Source organism: Musca autumnalis, unplaced genomic scaffold (genome assembly GCF_047663935.1).
Source record: "Musca autumnalis isolate F117 unplaced genomic scaffold, ASM4766393v1 scaffold_3, whole genome shotgun sequence".
Classification (NCBI taxonomy): domain Eukaryota; kingdom Metazoa; phylum Arthropoda; class Insecta; order Diptera; family Muscidae; genus Musca; species Musca autumnalis.
In genome coordinates, this window is record NW_027411866.1 from 214,010,853 (window position 1) to 214,027,770 (window position 16,918).

At 38.6% G+C, this 16,918-nt stretch overlaps 3 protein-coding genes across 13 annotated transcripts in view; 1 reads left to right on the plus strand and 2 right to left on the minus strand.

Annotated features, from left to right (window-relative positions):
- Positions 1 to 6,031, plus strand: part of LOC141398875 (RRP12-like protein) — a 116,207-nt gene extending 110,176 nt beyond the window's left edge. For 6 of the 7 annotated variants that reach the window (XM_073976627.1, XM_073976628.1, XM_073976631.1 and 3 more), the window contains one exon: positions 5,724 to 6,031. In XM_073976627.1, coding sequence (XP_073832728.1) covers positions 5,724 to 5,829 — 106 coding nt within the window. In that variant the 3' untranslated portion in view covers positions 5,830 to 6,031. Of the gene's footprint in view, positions 1 to 5,516; positions 5,663 to 5,723 lie in introns of all 7 variants that reach the window. The other variant, XM_073976634.1, reaches the window with a different exon arrangement.
- Positions 53 to 5,405, minus strand: LOC141398878 (uncharacterized). The gene is made up of 3 exons (XM_073976642.1): positions 4,853 to 5,405; positions 4,318 to 4,791; positions 53 to 417 (listed from the first exon to the last, which is right to left on the minus strand). The coding sequence occupies exons 1-3, from the start codon at positions 4,865 to 4,867 to the stop codon at positions 289 to 291; spliced, it is 618 nt and encodes a 205-aa protein (XP_073832743.1). The 5' UTR covers positions 4,868 to 5,405; the 3' UTR covers positions 53 to 288.
- On the minus strand, positions 5,838 to 12,391 carry Tango2 (transport and golgi organization 2). 5 transcript variants are annotated; one of them, XM_073976637.1, is made up of 4 exons: positions 12,342 to 12,391; positions 11,660 to 12,240; positions 10,990 to 11,347; positions 5,838 to 6,738 (listed from the first exon to the last, which is right to left on the minus strand). In XM_073976637.1, exons 2-4 carry the CDS (start codon positions 11,922 to 11,924, stop codon positions 6,294 to 6,296), a joined length of 1,068 nt encoding a protein of 355 aa, XP_073832738.1. In that variant the 5' UTR covers positions 11,925 to 12,240; positions 12,342 to 12,391; the 3' UTR covers positions 5,838 to 6,293. The 5 variants fall into 5 exon arrangements, with proteins under 5 accessions (XP_073832738.1, XP_073832740.1, XP_073832742.1 ...); XM_073976639.1 differs by having other exon boundaries at positions 10,990 to 11,119; positions 12,342 to 12,386; XM_073976641.1 differs by having other exon boundaries at positions 10,990 to 11,119; positions 11,660 to 12,232; positions 12,342 to 12,370.
- Positions 12,392 to 16,918: the final 4,527 nt, after the last annotated feature.

Below are 16,918 nucleotides of genomic sequence, written 5' to 3' on the forward strand. Positions count from 1 at the left end.
TATTTGCTCCCCCGTAATCTAAAACGTTCAACACAATTGTAGCGTTTATGCTATTGGCGATATTTAATACTTCATGCGTAGTATTTTTGATATTTATCGCGGTAGCTCCGTCATAAAAAACTCGAATGCCTAATATAAGTTCCCAATCAGAATGAAGACCGTGTATTTGGAAGACGTATGCTACACGCTTCATATCTTCAAAAAATAGTACTTCCATTCCATCGAGTGTTAGTACACTTATTACTTTTTATTTAATTCATTCATTTAATTTATAAGATACATTAAACTTCATTCATTGAGGAGTCGTTCCTCCTCCTCTTCCGACATCTGTATGTCGAGGGCAGCCATTTGCTCACCCATTTCCATTTGTGCGTCCAATGGCTCCAATGGCATCAACAGTTGTTGTTGTTGTAACCCCTACAGGTGAAGTAGTATCGGTGGAAAGAAAGAAAGAAAAGAAAAGAAGAAAGTTTGAAGTTAATAGATTGGCATCCACATCCAGCCCTAGGAAGCGAGCCGCCAGGACTGGATGGGTCCACAGTGATTCCGGTGTCAGATTCGTCGGATTTGCAGGACACGCGAAGAGGTGCCGAGTGATGTGTGGTGTTTGGCCGCATTTGGGGCATGTATCCATTATCTCAGGATTCAGGACGGAGAGATAACTATTGAGGTACCTAGAGATCCCAGATCGTAGTTGGGATAGTATCGATCTGGTTTCCCTAGGTAATGTCCTCTCATCCTCATGAATGGGAGGGGGGCGCCCACCTAGCACAACACTGTATGTGTATTTAGATATCTGGTCCTCGACCATTTGTGTGTGGACCTGTTTCAGTGCCGTGCGAATGTCATCAACAGTTGGGTCTAAGGGGGTACGGGGGAGGTTGGGGAGTTCTTTTCGGAAGTCGATTCGGATTGGAATATCTCTTTCCGAGGGGGGGTCTGGAGATGCTTACGTGGTTCGGATGGTCTCGTTTGGTGCATTTGATTGCATGTTGTTTTGTGAGAAGGGAGCAATGGTCTTTTACCGGGAGGAGTTTTGTCTCATGATGGAGGTGATTTTCGGGTGCTTTGGAGTGGCATCCCGTTGCGATGCGTAGTGCGGTGTTCTGGACCCTTTGGAGGTTTCCCCATTGGGTGTCACTTAGGCCGGGCGACCATATTGGGGCAGCGTAGTCCATGAGGGGGCGCCCAATGGCCTTGTAGGTTGTTATAATGGTCTCCTTATCTTTACCCCATGTGCTGCCAGCTAATGCTTTTAGGATCTTATTTCTTTTTCCCACATTTCCTGCTACTACTTCAGAATGTTTGTTGAAGTAAAGTAGATTGTCGAAAGTCACACCCAGGATTTTGGGGTTCTTAATCGTAGGGATCGTCTGTCCGCGGATGTGTACATTTAATTGCGCGTTGACTTCTTTGGTCCATGACGTGAGGATTGTGGCTGAGGACTTGGGGGCAGATAGCTGGAGATTTCTGCCTTCAAAGAAGTCTTTTAGGGAGGGCAGGTATCTGTTAAGGTCAGACTCTAGTTCAGGGATTTCCCTGCCAGTGGTCATGACTGTGCAGTCATCTGCGTAGGATATTAAATGTATATTCTCTGGTGGGTCCGGGGCCTTTGACACATATAGGTTGAAGAGCAGTGGGGACAAGACTCCCCCTTGAGGAACCCCTTGCTTGTTCTTCCTGGGGGGGGAAGTTTGTCCTCTGAATTCTACATACGATTGTCTTCCAGCCATATAGTTAACCAGCCATCTCTTAAGGTGGTTAGGGAGGGAAGTCTCCATAACGTCCTTTAGGAGCGTGGTGTGGTTAACTGTGTCGAATGCCTTGGATAGGTCTAGAGCCACTAGTATAGTTCTCTTATGTGGTCTCTTGCTGTTGAGTCCTTCCGTGATCCTGGTCGTGACTTCACTGAGGGCTGTCGTGGTGCTTCTCCCGGTTCTGAAGCCATGTTGGTGTTCGGCCAGATGGAAGTGCTCAGTGAAGTACGGTAGGAGGATGGACTCAAGGATCTTTACAACAGGGGATAAGAGGGTGATGGGTCGGTAAGAGTTCCCTAAGTGAGTTGGTTTACCCGGTTTTAGGACTGGGACTATCTTTCCTATCTTCCACATGTCCGGGACCTCGAAGGATCTAATACAAAGGTTAAATGTACATGCAAGATAGTTCGCACCATGTTGACCAATGTGTTTTAGCATCTTCGTTGCCAAGCCATCCGGACCAATTGCTGTGGAGCTCTTGGCGGCTTTAATTTTTGTAAGCACATTATCCGTTGTGATGGTGGCTGGGTCCGTATCTGTCTTAAGGGCACGGGAGGATCGGCGTAGTCTTCTTCTTTCGCGGTCTGGTGTTGGTGGTTGTTCAACAAATTGCCTACAGAAGGCTGCTGCTGTTTTCGCTGTTGTTTTGGGTGTATTGTCACCGAATGTGATTTGTATGTTGTCGGACCGCCTTGGGTTTGAGAGGTTTCGGATCGTATTCCAGAGGCGTTTAGTGCCTGGATCCGACTCCTCTAGGTGTTTCCTCCATATATCTCTTTTGTGGTTTGAGACCAATTTATCTATCTCTTTGTTGAGGTCATTGATTCTGGCGTCCGATGGGTTGGTTTTCCTGATGGAGTCCCTGAGGTCCGCGAGTTTACCGGCTTCCGTTGGGAAGTTGGGTCTTATCTCTTTGATTCGCCCGGCTGGGATACACCTCTTACAGGCTTGTGTGAGTGTGAGCCTGAAGAACCTTTCTCCTGCTGGGGCCGAAGTGGGTGGTGGTGCTCGCGCGAACTCAGTTTCCGTCAGGGTTTTGAATAGCTCCCAGTCAGCTTTGTTGAAGTTGATGAAGGTCCTCTTCTCAGATGTTGATGTTGATTCCGTTAGACATATTTTTATTGTTATGGGGAGGTGGTCGGAATTCAATGCAATATCTACGTGCCAGGAGGTGTAGGCGACTAGGTTTGCACTGACTAGTGTTACGTCAGGGGAGCTGCGGCAGGAGGCAGTGATGCGGGTAGGGTGCTCCTCATTTATGGAGCAGAAGTTAGTGTCATCAACCAGTTCCGCAATGATGTTTCCCCTGGCGTCACAGCCTAGCTCAGAGTACCAGCTATCATGGTGTGCATTGAAATCTCCCATGATGATTGTATTCTCATCTTGGAGAAAGGGGGTGATGTCTGGTTTGTAACCTGTCTGGCAGACTGAGTCTGGAGGGATATAGACATTTAGAATTTTTAATTCACTTTCCCCAGATGAGATGGCTATTCCCTGAATCTCCAGATGGGGGTCCGATGAATTTAGTGACAGTGGTCTGTAGGAAAGAGAATCATGAATTACAAAGGCTATTCCACCACCTGCGTCTCTGTTTCTGTCCAGTCTGTGTACAGAGTAGGAAGATGATCTTGTTAGATTATTCCTACCTGATAGTTTGGTTTCCTGGATCGCGGCGAGAGGAATGTCTTTCTTATTCATATAGTTAGTGATTTCTGTTATTTTCCGACCAAGCCCATTGCAATTCCACTGAAGGATTTTTATGCCTTGAGCATTGTTGGCGTTTGTCAGTGATGTATTATTGCCGGGGGGGATTGCAGCGGGTTGGTGACTTATTGGATTGTTTGAAGGGGGTGTGTGTGGCCGTGTCGATGGGGATCTTCGACAGCAGGGGCCGATGAAGTCAGGGGAGTGTAGGGCTGAGTTCCTAAGGCCAGAACATCTTAGGTGTGATTCGGTGTGACAGACAGAGCATTTGATTGGGCGGGCGGCCCTGGTAAATGCTCTGTTGCACATCCTGCAGCCTGATCTGACATCGTTATTGTTATTATGGTTTGAATTGTAAATTGGGTTATGGGTTGTTAGGGGATTTGTTAGGTTACGTGCATTGTGGGTTAGTTCTGATGTGGGTGAGATGGGTGAGGGGGTTGGCGGAGGGTTATGTGTTAGTTGTGATGACGTGCAAGGGGTGGTGGTAGGGGAAGGGGGGATAGCTTGTGTGGTATGGGACGTTGGAGTAATAGATGGAGATGGTGCTGTGGTAGGATTTGCACAAGGTGGACATTTATATGCGTTGGTGTAGTCTCGGGCCTTCCTGAGTCCTGAGCATTTGAGATGTGTCCATTCTAGACATGAGTTGCACATCACCGAGCATCCTCGGGTGACCTGCCGTGAGCAGACCGGACACACAAATTGCTTTGGACCTGGATTGCTTTCGACGTCACCGGCGCAGATGAGAAGGAGGCTGAACAGACAGGCCGGTGTTGTCTGTTCAGTTAGGAGAAAAATGATAGGGATAGGTGTAGGATAGTGAAGGAAGATGAAAGGGGATAGATATACATACTTTGGTTCCTGTGTTGGGGATGTAGCAGTCCTTGGGCAAGGTGTTCCTTGCGTCGGTCCCGGAACATAGATCCAACTGCTGTGAGGACCGCAACAGTTGTTGTTGTTGGTCTTGTTGTTGTTGGTCTTGTTGTTGTTGTTGGTGCTGCTGTTGTTGTTGCAGCACCTGCAGCTGGCGGGACACCTCACGTAGGTGTTGTTGCTGTTGTTGCTGCTGTTGCAGTGCAGCTGCTCCGCTGAAACATGGCTTCTCGTCAACATCATCATCCGCATCATCCGACGAGTCCACAATTAAAATAACGTCCTCGGACTTCTTCGGTTCCTCCTCCTTTGGCTTTCGGCGCCGTCCCTCCATCTTTACTTCCTGGCACTTCGGACAATAGAAGTCCTCGAAGGATTTGGTTGTTGTTGAGTTTTTCTTTTGGTGCCCTCTCTTACATGTTTTAATTGTTGTCACAATTTGAACAATTAATCCCTGCAAGAAAAGAAAAGTTATTGTTTATACTATACTATTATACACTATCATAAATACTTACGGTTCTACGCGACATATTTAAAGAAAAGAAAGAAAACAATTTGAAAAAACGACCGGTATGAACAATTTTTCTTTTTGAATTGAAAATGCGATAAATGAAAATCAGGGCCTACTTTTGACGGCGTTGTGTTATTATTGAAGGTTAATGTCATGTTCACAAGAGCGTTTCAATTACGTTGTTCGCCTGTCGAACGAAAATTTAAACCGAAAACACATAAATTATACATAAATTGAATAGGAAAAGCAATAGACTTTCCTTCAAATGTATCTTCTATATTTAACTACACACATTTCATTCATTTTTTTCATAAATTCTGAATAATTTTGTATTTTCAATATATTTTTATATGTTTCTATTTTCAAAATTAAAGAGAGAGAGAGAGAGACATGTCAAAACAATGTTTGTGTATACAGACTTTCAGTTATTTGTTTCCTTTTTGTTTCTGATTTTTTACGCGATTTTGAACTAATGGACAAGAAATATGTGTGGAATTAAGAAGGAAACACAACCATCTTCCTTCTGCATCTATATAAAATGTTTAGTTCATTAATTTTCATTCATCTTTCTGCTTTTTTCTAAAAAATTTAGTGTTTTCAAAAAATTTTCAATTTTGAATTTAGACATGTCATAATTAATTTTTTCGATAAATTCTCTCATTTGTTAGGGATGGGACATACTTATTCGTCGTTCAGAGAGTATTTCTAATCGAACAACGTAGAAAAATCGTCGTTCGTTCATAGATATGAAGAAGAAAGGTAAATTAGATCCATATGCCTACATACCATTAAGCAGGAACACATTAAATAAGAGGTAAGTTTTTGTTTTTTTGAATTTTTTATTTTGAAAATAACTTCCTTGTTGTTTCTTTTAGGAAACGCGCCAAACATGCTGGTACATTTAAAAATATTGTCAATGCAGCCCGCAAAGGTGCTCTCAAGGGTGTTAAAAGTAAAGTGGCAAAAGGATACAAGAAATAATCAAAACATTTTGTTTTAAAATAAAACAAAAAACCACACAGTTTGTATATTTATTTGCAATGAAGTCGAAAGAAAAAAATAAGATTTATATAGATTTCTTTTATAAAGCTACATCCATAATACATATATAGATGAATTATGTTAATAGTTAAGTTTGTTTTGAATAAACGAAAAACACATATATCAATACATATAACGAAAAGTGGACCTGAGCAATGATTCCGGAACTACTGTTAAACTTGTTATGTGAAGATGTGACAAATTGACAAAAAAATAACACTAAAGACATAAAGAGATTGGGCTCTTTTGTCAGGTAACCAGTACCTCAAATTGGTAACTTAAGATTAATACAAAGAAAAAATGCCTGAGTTCAAAAGCAATCAATCTGCCTGCCTAAATATGCAAAAATACTACACTAATGCTAAGTTCATTGTGTCCGTTGTTATTAAATCTCAATTTTTCATTTAAAATGGAAATTGTTTTTCAATGTGATTTCTACACCACTCGCCATTGGGATCTTGGCTACGCATTGTCTCCTCAATAAAGTGCATTTTATTGTTGGCATCAATCAGTATCACAGTATGGGTACGACTGCCATACCCACAATCAGGTACGTAAACATTTAAAGCACTTAAATATTCACCCCAGTTTGGCGCACGACGTTTCAGTTCAGCATCTGGCCAAAATTTTTCCTTACATTTTAGCAGAGACATTAGCTCATCAACTAATTCCGTTTGTTGGGGCTGTGAATCGATGATTTGTTCAAAACGATTGCGCCCATAACGCACCTTTTCGAAGGGTGCAGATGGTAGACTATTACCAAAGCCATAACATGAATTCTCCTTGTAGTGAACCAGGCCGGGTGGTACATTACTGCATAATGTTACCAAGGCCGGTACAGTGGGTGATCTGTAAGAAAAAGAAAGAGAAAAATTATGTCATTGAATAAATTAACGGAATATGTTCGCTTTTTGCTGGCTCCATTGGTGTAGTGTTTGAGGGCTGAATTAGAATCGTTAAAAAGTTTTGTCCGCAGTTAAGGCATGAGATGTGTGAATCTACTTATGCCAATAAGCCATTTGCCAACACATGTCCCGATTCTTTTGAGACATGTCGAAATCTAGCAAAACCCCGTATAAATATGCATGTGACGTAATGACATAAGTCATAAGTGCACCGAATTAGTCTGCTGGAAACACAACTTGAAATTAGAAAAAATCGTTTATAACATAGAGGACTAGGACTTGGGCCCGAAATGTACATGACAATGCTGAAACAGCTGCATGAACAAGGCCATGTCACAAAACTCTGGAAGCTTAATTAAAAAAAATACGTCGTGGATTTTTTAACCAAAAATTTTAAGAAAATTAAGTCGTGGATTTTTTAATCAAAAATTTTAAGAAAATTAAGTCGTGGATTTTTTAAACAAAAATTTTAAGAAAATTAAGCCGTGGATTTGTTTAACCAATAATTTTAAGAAAATTAAGTCGTGAATTTTTTTATCAAAAATTTTAAGAAAATTAAGTCGTAGATTTTTTTTGATCAAAAATTTTAAGAAAATTAATTTGAGGATTTAAAGAAAATTAAGAAAATTTAATTGAGCATTTAAAAAATAAGAAAATTGAGGATTTAAAAAAAATATGAAAAATAATTCGTGGATTTTTTAATCAAAAATTTTAAGAAAATAAAGTCGTGGATTTTTTTAACCGAAAATTTTAAGAAAATTAAGTCGTGGATTTCTTGATCAAAAATTTTAAGAAAATTAAATCGTGGATTTTTTAACCAAAAATTTTAAGAAATTTAAGTCGTGGATTTCTTGATCAAAAATTTTAAGAAAATTAAGTCGAGGATTTTTTTAACCAAAAATTTCAAGAAAATTAAGTCATGGACTTTTTTATCCAAACATTTTAAGAAAATTAAGTTGTGGATTTCTTGATCAAAAATTTTAAGAAAATTAAGTTGTAGTTTTTTTTAATCAAAAAATTTAAGAAAATTAATTAGGGGATTTAAACAAATTAAGAAAATTAATTGAGCATTTAAAAAATAAGAAAACTGAGGATTTAAAAAAATTAAGAAAAAAAATTCGTGGATTTTTTAATAAAAAATTTTAAGAAATTAAAGTCGTGGATTTTTTAACCAAAAATTTTAAGAAAATTAAGTTGTGGATTTTTTTATCAAAAATTTGCTTAATCAAAAACTTTATGAAAATTAATTTGAGGATTAAAAAAATTAGAAAATTAACTTGAGCATTTAAAAAATAATAAAGTTAAATTAAGGATTTAAAAAAAGAAGAAAAATAATTCGTGGATTTTTAAGCAAAAATGTTAGGAAAATTAAGTCGAAGATTTTTTACTCAAAAATTGTAAGAAAATTCATTTGAGGATATAAAAAAATAAGACAATTAAATTGAGCATTAAAAAAAAAAAGAAAACAAGTAAAAAAGTATCAGTCGGCTTTGCCGACTGACATATACCCTCAGCCTGTGCAAATTGAAACACTTTTTTCACAAAAAACTTATGTATTTAGGGGGTTTCAAAATGTTGGTCTCGTTAAACCGACAAAAATGTTGATTAGGATTAAAGTTCAAAAATTTTGCTGAAAAGGTACTTAAAGGAATGGACCGACATAGACCATGGGGGTGCCATAGGGGGTTTTTACACCCTTCGGGCTGTTTTCTCAAGAAGTATGGACTTGCCCCTGAAACAACTTTTACCATCGTAATTGAGGCAGCGAATGTAAGTTGCTTCAACAAAAATCAAAGTGATTCTATATCAGGACTTAAAGTGAACTTATTCAAAATTTTGTGTGGGAGGTACGGGATGGAGTGGACAAATATAGTCCATATTCGAACCTGATCTATATCTGGTAGATATTATGAGAATGTGTAAAGTATGGACCAAATCGGTCACTACCATCAAGAGTTATCGTGCCCACATTTTTTCCGAATATTTTTGAACTTTTGTGGGGTAGGTACCTGAAGGAGTGGACCGATATGGCCAAATTTTGGCCGGCATTTTCCGTTCGAGAATTATTTTGCGCTTCCACCCATAAACATGGTGTCATAGGGTTTGTTTTTCTAACTTCCAGGCTATTTTTTCAGGAAGTATGGACTTGCCCCTGAGGAAACTTGTACCTTCGTATAGGGGACAGTGAATACAAGGTGTTACAACAAAAACCAAGGCGATTCGAGAGCAGGTCTTAAACTGAACTTTTCCGAAATTTTGTGTGGGAGGTACTCGAAGGAGTTTACCGATTGAGTCCATATTGGAACCTCATCTATGTCTGGTAGAAATTTCAAAATGTGCAAAGTATGGACCAAATCGGTTACTCCCTTCAAGAGTTATCGGACGCACAAATTTTCCGAACATTTTCGAACTTTTGTGGGGGAGGTACCTGAAAGTGTGGACCGATATGGCTTATCTTCCAACTTAAACTAAGTTTGCACAAAATATTACTAAGGCCAAATTTTGGACCAAATCGGCAGATCCGATCTAACCACCTCACACGGTGTCATAGGGGTTTTTTGCAACTTTCAGGCTATTTTCTCAGGAAGTATGAACTTGCCCCTAATGAAGCTTGTACCGTCGTTTGAAAGCCCTAAACTGAACTTGTCCGAAATTTTGTGTGGGAGGTACCCGAAGGATTTGTGCAAAGTATGGACCAAATCGGTTATTCCCTTCAAGAATTATCATGCCCACAAATTTTCCGAATATTTTGGAACTTTTGTGGGGGAGGTACCGGAAGGAGTGGACCGATATAGCTTATCTTCGAACTTAAACTAAGTTTGGACAAAATATTACGAAAGCCAAAATTTGAACTGAATCGGTTCATCCGTTCGAGAGTTATCGTGCGCGCCAGCCAGACAGACGGACGGACATTGCTAAATCGACTCCAAATTGTCTGAAACACATTTCGTCCAAATATACTTGGGGTCTAAAACCATTATTTCGATGAGGCAAAATTTTAAGAAATCGGTCTATGCGATTCCCACTTCGTCAGCTGAAATGCCCAAAGACGTAACCCTCAAAGGGTTATGTTGAGGGTTACGTCTTTGGGCATTTTAGGCGACGATTTGCTGCTGGTTGGAATCCGCTAACCTCATCAAATTATATGACAACGTCGAGAAGACTACTCTCCGTCCAAGTTAAGTCCCTTCACCGAACTGGCATCACTTTCCACAGTATGTTTTTTTATAATTTGCCTTCGAGCGGTATTTGAGATTCTTACTAAAAGTGGAAACAAAAACAGGGTGGTTTCGGCATTTAATTTTGAATAAAAGTTTCGATGCTTAAGGGACCAGTAGTGCGATTCTCTAACACATTTTTTAGTTACCGACAAAAATCGGTAACATTAAAACGCAAAATTATGAATGAAAAATAAAAAAAGTTGACAACACTCTTGCTATCGGTAAAACTTTACGACTGCTTTTTATTCGTCGCTAACTTACCGAAAAACATCAGTAATTACCGAAATTATAAGCATTTTAATTTTACCGACAATTGTCGGTAACTCCAAAAATGAGTTAGAGAATCGCACTACTGCTCTTTAAAATCTATTTAACGATACTCAGTACAGATTATGCGATGATCTCAATGGAGACCCTAAGCTAAACATAAGCGCTCAGAAACAAGTCTAGTTTAGGAGCTATAGTTTGATCAATTAAACCTCCTTTTGGCGGCCCTCGAAAATCTATATTGCGGTACACTCAGTACACCAAGGCCTACTTTTGGTTGAAATTTCAAAATAAAAGTCTAGTTTATGGGCTTCAGTTTGATCTATTTAATTTCCTTTGTGGCAGTTTTCGGCTATGATTTCCATTATATATAATTGTTCCACAAACATCCCATAAGGGACAAGGGAGACTTCTCACATATCAATGAGTGCACCCCGATTCATATTAGCTCAATGATATGGGACCTACAGTTTATTGCCGAGTCCGAACGCCGTGTCTAAGACGCCACTTTTGTAGAGAAGTTTTACATGGCTGAAATACACAGGAAATGTCGTCAACATTGCTGAGGTGTATTTTGCCACCGTTGATGATTTCCATTATACCGAAGTTAAATTTTGGAGGGTTAACCCATGGTCAAATTATCAAAAAAAAATTACTGTAATGTGCCTCTAAACAGAATTTAACATCAAAATTATGTGCCTACTTACCCAATTTCTATGGACACAAAATTGAATGCACTATATTTGCTACAATCTTCCACCAAGCGTTGATTATAATTGACATTATCGAATTTCTCTCCAAAATTTCGTACATAATCAGTGACCAGCATACCGCGTCCTAATAAAGAGTTATTATTGTGGTGTAGAGTAGGTGTTGTCAGTTGTTCTTGGATATGGTGATGGTTAAATTCATCGCTATTAGTTTGTGTTGCTGTTGTGATACTATTATAGTTGTTGGTTGACGACTTATAACCATTCGTTGTTGTTGTTGATGTTTTATTGGAGGAAAAATTGCAAGACTTTTGTTGTGTTTGATTAGGAGGATGATGTGAGGATATGGAAGAGTCTATACAGTAAAGATGATGTCGAAGGAGGTGTGATTGATAATGATTATATGGTGTATGAATGAAACCATTAAAAAATTATGTTGTCCAAACACGACATCCGGTCAGCATTTGGTGTGTGTGTGTGTAAAGTAAAAAAGTAAAATTTTTGTTAATAATAGTAAACCAATTATATAAATGGTTATTTAAAAGAAAAACACACAGAAAAATAAGGCCAAACAACTCTACCACCCTTTTCATTCACAAACCTTTAGTGACAAATTTTGTTGAATTTTAGTTTTAAACAAAATAGCATCCCTTGCAATGTTACTTACCCACAGCATTACGTGGCTTGGGTTCACCAGTCAAATTAAGTAATGCAGCAATTTTAAAGATACCATCCTTGCCAGATATCGCTAACCAAGTACCTCCTTCTCGTCCCGGTTCCATATCTATGCCACCATAACAATTGTCCACACCATCCCACTGGGAGACCTCTTTGGTATCACGGGCATAGAATTCATCACGATTGGAGGCCAAAATTAGTTTATAACCATCCTTTTCAGGATTAGAATTGACGTAGAAAAATATCACACACATTTTTTGTAGATTTCCTCCTCAAATTCCGTACAAACAACCAGCTAACATTCACTACCTTTTGTTACTGCCCAACGAGTGATGACCTTTGTTTTAATTTCTCCTCCTCTTTGTTTAAGGCATAAATTATGGTAAGAAATAAAAATACAATGGTCTTTCTTCTGTTATCTTCCAGAGTTTATAACTGCCTTATCTTCTCTAGCTTTAATTTGTCTAAATCCAAATTAGATCACAGCAAAATGAATCTAAAAACCAGCTGGATTGAAAATCGCACGCTCATACACGAACGCGTAGGTCAATTTTGTTGACGTCTGCAGAACTGCATTATTTGATTTGCATAAATAATAAAATGTAAATAAGTTTTCTATTATTTATTTGATAAAAAATCTTCACTTCCTACAACCACCGTCTTGCACCTACCTAATCCATATAACCGGCAACGACCTTTTTGTTGTTGTTGAATAAGAAAGAAAACATGAACAGCTGCTTGCAAAAGGGAAGATCACATGCAGCAATATGTTGCTTTCTTTACGTCATGTTTATATCAGAAAAATTATAGGGATTTTTCAATTCAATTCCATCCATGGCCCAATTATACAGGTCCTCTCTCAAGCGAATTCAAACAAAAACAAAGATTTGAAATGTCAAAATTCATAAAAAAGGCGAAAAATTTGTTTTCGCCGACACGGAATATGTTTGAGGCGAATTTCTTTATTGTCAATTAAGGTAGATGCATACATAACATTTTCCGAGAAAAAGTTGTTGTCGCAGTTATTTTTGTTTGGAGTAACAGAAAATACCAGCTGATCGATCTTTAACTGTCAAAATAAGTTATTGTAAATTAAATTCTAATACAAAACACAAAAAATTTTGACATTTTACGTGTACAACATAAAGTTGATTTGTTGTCTTTTTCCGATATACGTCTACCCGTTCCTTACAGTTTGACATTTCTCTACCTCACAGCGAATTCAAATGACAAATATGAATTTTGACAGCTCAAATCAAAATCATTTGTTTTTGAGAGAGGACCTTTATAATTGGGCCATGATTCCATCGCTTAAACGGCAATTGAAATCCAATGGATTTAATACTATGTTTACATTTACGAAATCCACTCGATTTCATCTGTCAATTCCTTTGCGAAACCGTCAAATGAAAAGTCATTTGAAATCGATAGGATTTCATTTGCTGTTTGAGCATGTTACGGCCCCATACGGGCGTTTATTCGGGCCATCCGGTAGCTCCACGGTGGCTTCTCAAGGCGGTCCTCAACCCACCCAAACAAACCCAGGGCCTAACATCATTTTTTCATATGAACTAAAACAAACACTACACAAAGCTTTACAAAACACATACACGGGGAACATTTTCGGAGATTTGGGTCTCTTGATGACTCGACCCACACTTGACCCGCCCAACCATGGTCCATTCGGTTTCTATTCCAAAGCATGATGGACCCCACAAATCCCCTCTACTGCAACATCTCCCTCACGCAGCCCTTTTTCCCTCAAAAGAATACTCTCACTCCATGTTCATATTATGATTCATCATTAAACATATTTATTAAATAATACCATACATAACTTAAACATTTATACGAACAGTCAAAGAATCATTATTTTAGTCGACTGATTAATCAAAACCTTAATACAAAAGCAAAAAGAAATAAATTACGTTACCTCAAAGACCTACAATCTTACTGAGGTGGGGTGTTTTCAGGCCTTAACACCTGACCACTAATTACTCTACCAGGACACCTACCTAATCGAGCTCAATTAAGTGGGAAAAATTAGTCTTGTTATCCTTTTCAATCTAGGAATTCGAAATCATAAAAAAAACCCCTTACCAGTTCGGTTTGTACAGTCCCTTACAGTATTATAACTAATGGAAATTATAAAGGTCAATAAACAAAAAAAAAAATATTAAAATTTGGGATTAAATAAGGTCAAAATATTAATCAATTAGGATAAAAAGGTAAATAATAAGTAATACAATATAATACGGATACAAAATACATATAACTTAACTAAAAAAGTAATGAAAATTTAGATTTGGGTGTATTAATTAATTTTGCGCCTAAGAGTCGGCTTTACATTCGAGGCCATTAACCCTCATGCCAGTTTCTGACTTGGTATAACAAATTTGCGTGGCCATCAGTATAACAATATGACAGTGTGGAAACTATTATGGCAGTTCTTGTAGTTCTTCGCCCAGCTGACACGTTTGGCTCGGATAGGTTCTGACCACAGCTACACCCATTCAACAGCTGTCTTTTAGCACACGACTCACATTCACAGGGCGTAGCGTAAATTTAACAAGGTAAAGGTTGCCACTGGTCAGCGTATAAATTTTGATTGGGCGTAAACGAAGCTTTATAAATTACGCCAGAAAGGGTTTGAAATTTGTGGTTTATGAGGAAAATTAGTTCCTACCTTTATATTGTTGGCTTTATTCTCGACACACTACTCGTGTCCTATTGTAGTGGCTTACGTTTATTTGCTTGCGACAAACCTTTTGAATTACGGATTACCTATGGATGAAATAATTTCTTTTTAGGCATTTGCTCTAAATTCTACACCTTTTGGTCACTATTTAAACTCACTTCCTTGATTATAATCCGAAGGCATGGAGGTTTGGTAACACAAACGTTAAACACACTAAACTTTTGACTGTTTATTAAAGTTTTTAACTTTTACTATGGCCAACAATACACACAATTAATAACCACACTGGCAAATTTCCACTTTACAAATGGCTGTTTTCTCTGGTTTGTTGCCTTTTATAGGTGATTATTCCCAAACAGAATTTCTTCCAATAATTTTAAAGTTCTAACCGTTTTCTCTTTCTATCAAATTACACAAATTATAATCCCCCATTTTCTCGACGTACGACCAACGCCGTCATGCCGTCCGTCCGCATTCAGCGATGGCAGTTAGCAGTTTCTTGTACGTACCCTGTACTGTTTAGTACGAATGATTGTGACAGCTGGTCTAAAAACTGACAGCTGACAATCAAAACATTCACGGCCGGCAACCCCCGCGTAAATTTTACCACAATACGTACATCAACATTGAAATTCTCGCGAAAAAAGTGGATTTATTTACTTATTGTGGCCATATTTGGGCAGAATAAAAACAACCAAATTTTTATTTCGGTTTTCCGTCAACCCAACCCCAATACGTGCATGGAATATTAAGCCGCCAAAGCCGCCATCTCGTCTATCTCATCTCTCGATTGTTGGACGGTCATGTGTCTGTGTGTGTGTGGCATCCATATTGCCGTCAAAAAAACATAAATATTGCCGGCAATAACTAATGTTTTGTTACGAAAACCTATCAAGGGCTATCTTTTATATAATTTCCTGCTCCCAGGCATGGTCCAAAGGCATCCAGAGCATTCCTTCAGTAAACCCTGCCACTAGTGGAAAAATATATGGTGTTTTTTTTTTGTTTGTGTGATTCTACATTCGGATGTGTTAAAAAAACCATTCACAATGGTGATATTTGCAAAAACCAAAACAATCAATTGCCAGTGCAGGGTATCATGTTTGGAGTGATTGTTTTTTTTGGAATTAAGTTAGTAATGGACCAAGAGCTCTCCCGCAACAAAACTCCGACGGTTACGAGCCAGCGCAGTAAATGTCGGTGTGCGGGTGGGGTTCGTTCAGTGTACCACCATAGTTCGGCCTAGAAATGTAAGTGGGACCCAACGTGGGGAACTCCCACACCCTGATGTCTCATTAGCCGGGCAAACAATGTCATATTAGGGAAGTATATTGCAATTTTAGTAAATTGTACGAATATTTACTTTGTGAAATATTTATTTTTAGACCCCCTGGATGGTTATATGTCAAGTATGTGATTTTCTAGGCTTGGATTTTATTGGTCTTGACTGTTTGTGATCGGTATGGATAAAAGGATATGATGGTGAGTTCCATTACTGATTTGTAACTACTAATACATATAGGACTTCACTAAATAATTAATTGTATAATTAAAAATAATAATCAACTAATTAATTAAATAATTACTTATCCTATATTGCACCTAGTTACTAATATCACAGTCAGTTTCGCCAAAAAGGGCTGGTATATCACAGGAAAATCACATCTTGAGGTCTTTTGAGTGTGCTACTCCCAAGGGTCTACCTTGAAGGTCCTCGATCGCATACATATTGTTCCCAACGGGATTGGTTATTCTCACTTTAGTGAATTTTCGTGCAAATTTGGCATTAAAGTTCTTTTGGAACTCACTGAGCATGTGGTTCCTACGAAAAACTTCTTGTCCGGGGACAAATCTGGTCACCCTAGCTCTGTTATTGTAGCGTTTAGCGCTGACCTCATAGGCTTTATGCATATTTTCCCTAATTTTTTCTCTGATTACAGATAAACGGTCGGTTCTATCTAATGCATATATTTCATGCTCAGTTAGTGATTTCAACTTCCGTGCTAACTTGTAATCGGCTCCACTTGAGTACATGTGAAAGCCAAACAGGGCGAAAAACGGTGTGACACCTGTGGCAGCATGTACCGAGGTTCGGAGAGCACACTCGATTTCCGTCATGTACAAGTCCCAATCTCTGTGGTCGTTCTGCATATATGCCCTTATTGCCGCCAGAACAGATTGGTTAACCCGTTCTGAGGCGTTTGCTTGTGGGGAATAGGGGGCTGTCTGCATATGTTGTATTTTATATGCATCGATCATCTCCTTGAACTGTTTGGAGTTGAACTGTGCACCGTTATCACTATGCACAGTTTCAGGGACTCCAAACTTCCTAAAAATCTCTTCCACTAAAAATTTCACCACATTGCTGGCAGTGGCCTCTTTCATACATTTGAGAAAGACAAATTTTGAAAAATGGTCCACTGCGATAAAAATATATGCGTTGCCACTTTTGGAACGGGGGTACTTCCCCAAAAAGTCAACGTATATCTTTTGAAAAGGGCGTTCTGTTCGGACTTCATTACCAATAGGTGCTTGAGTTTTATAGTTGAC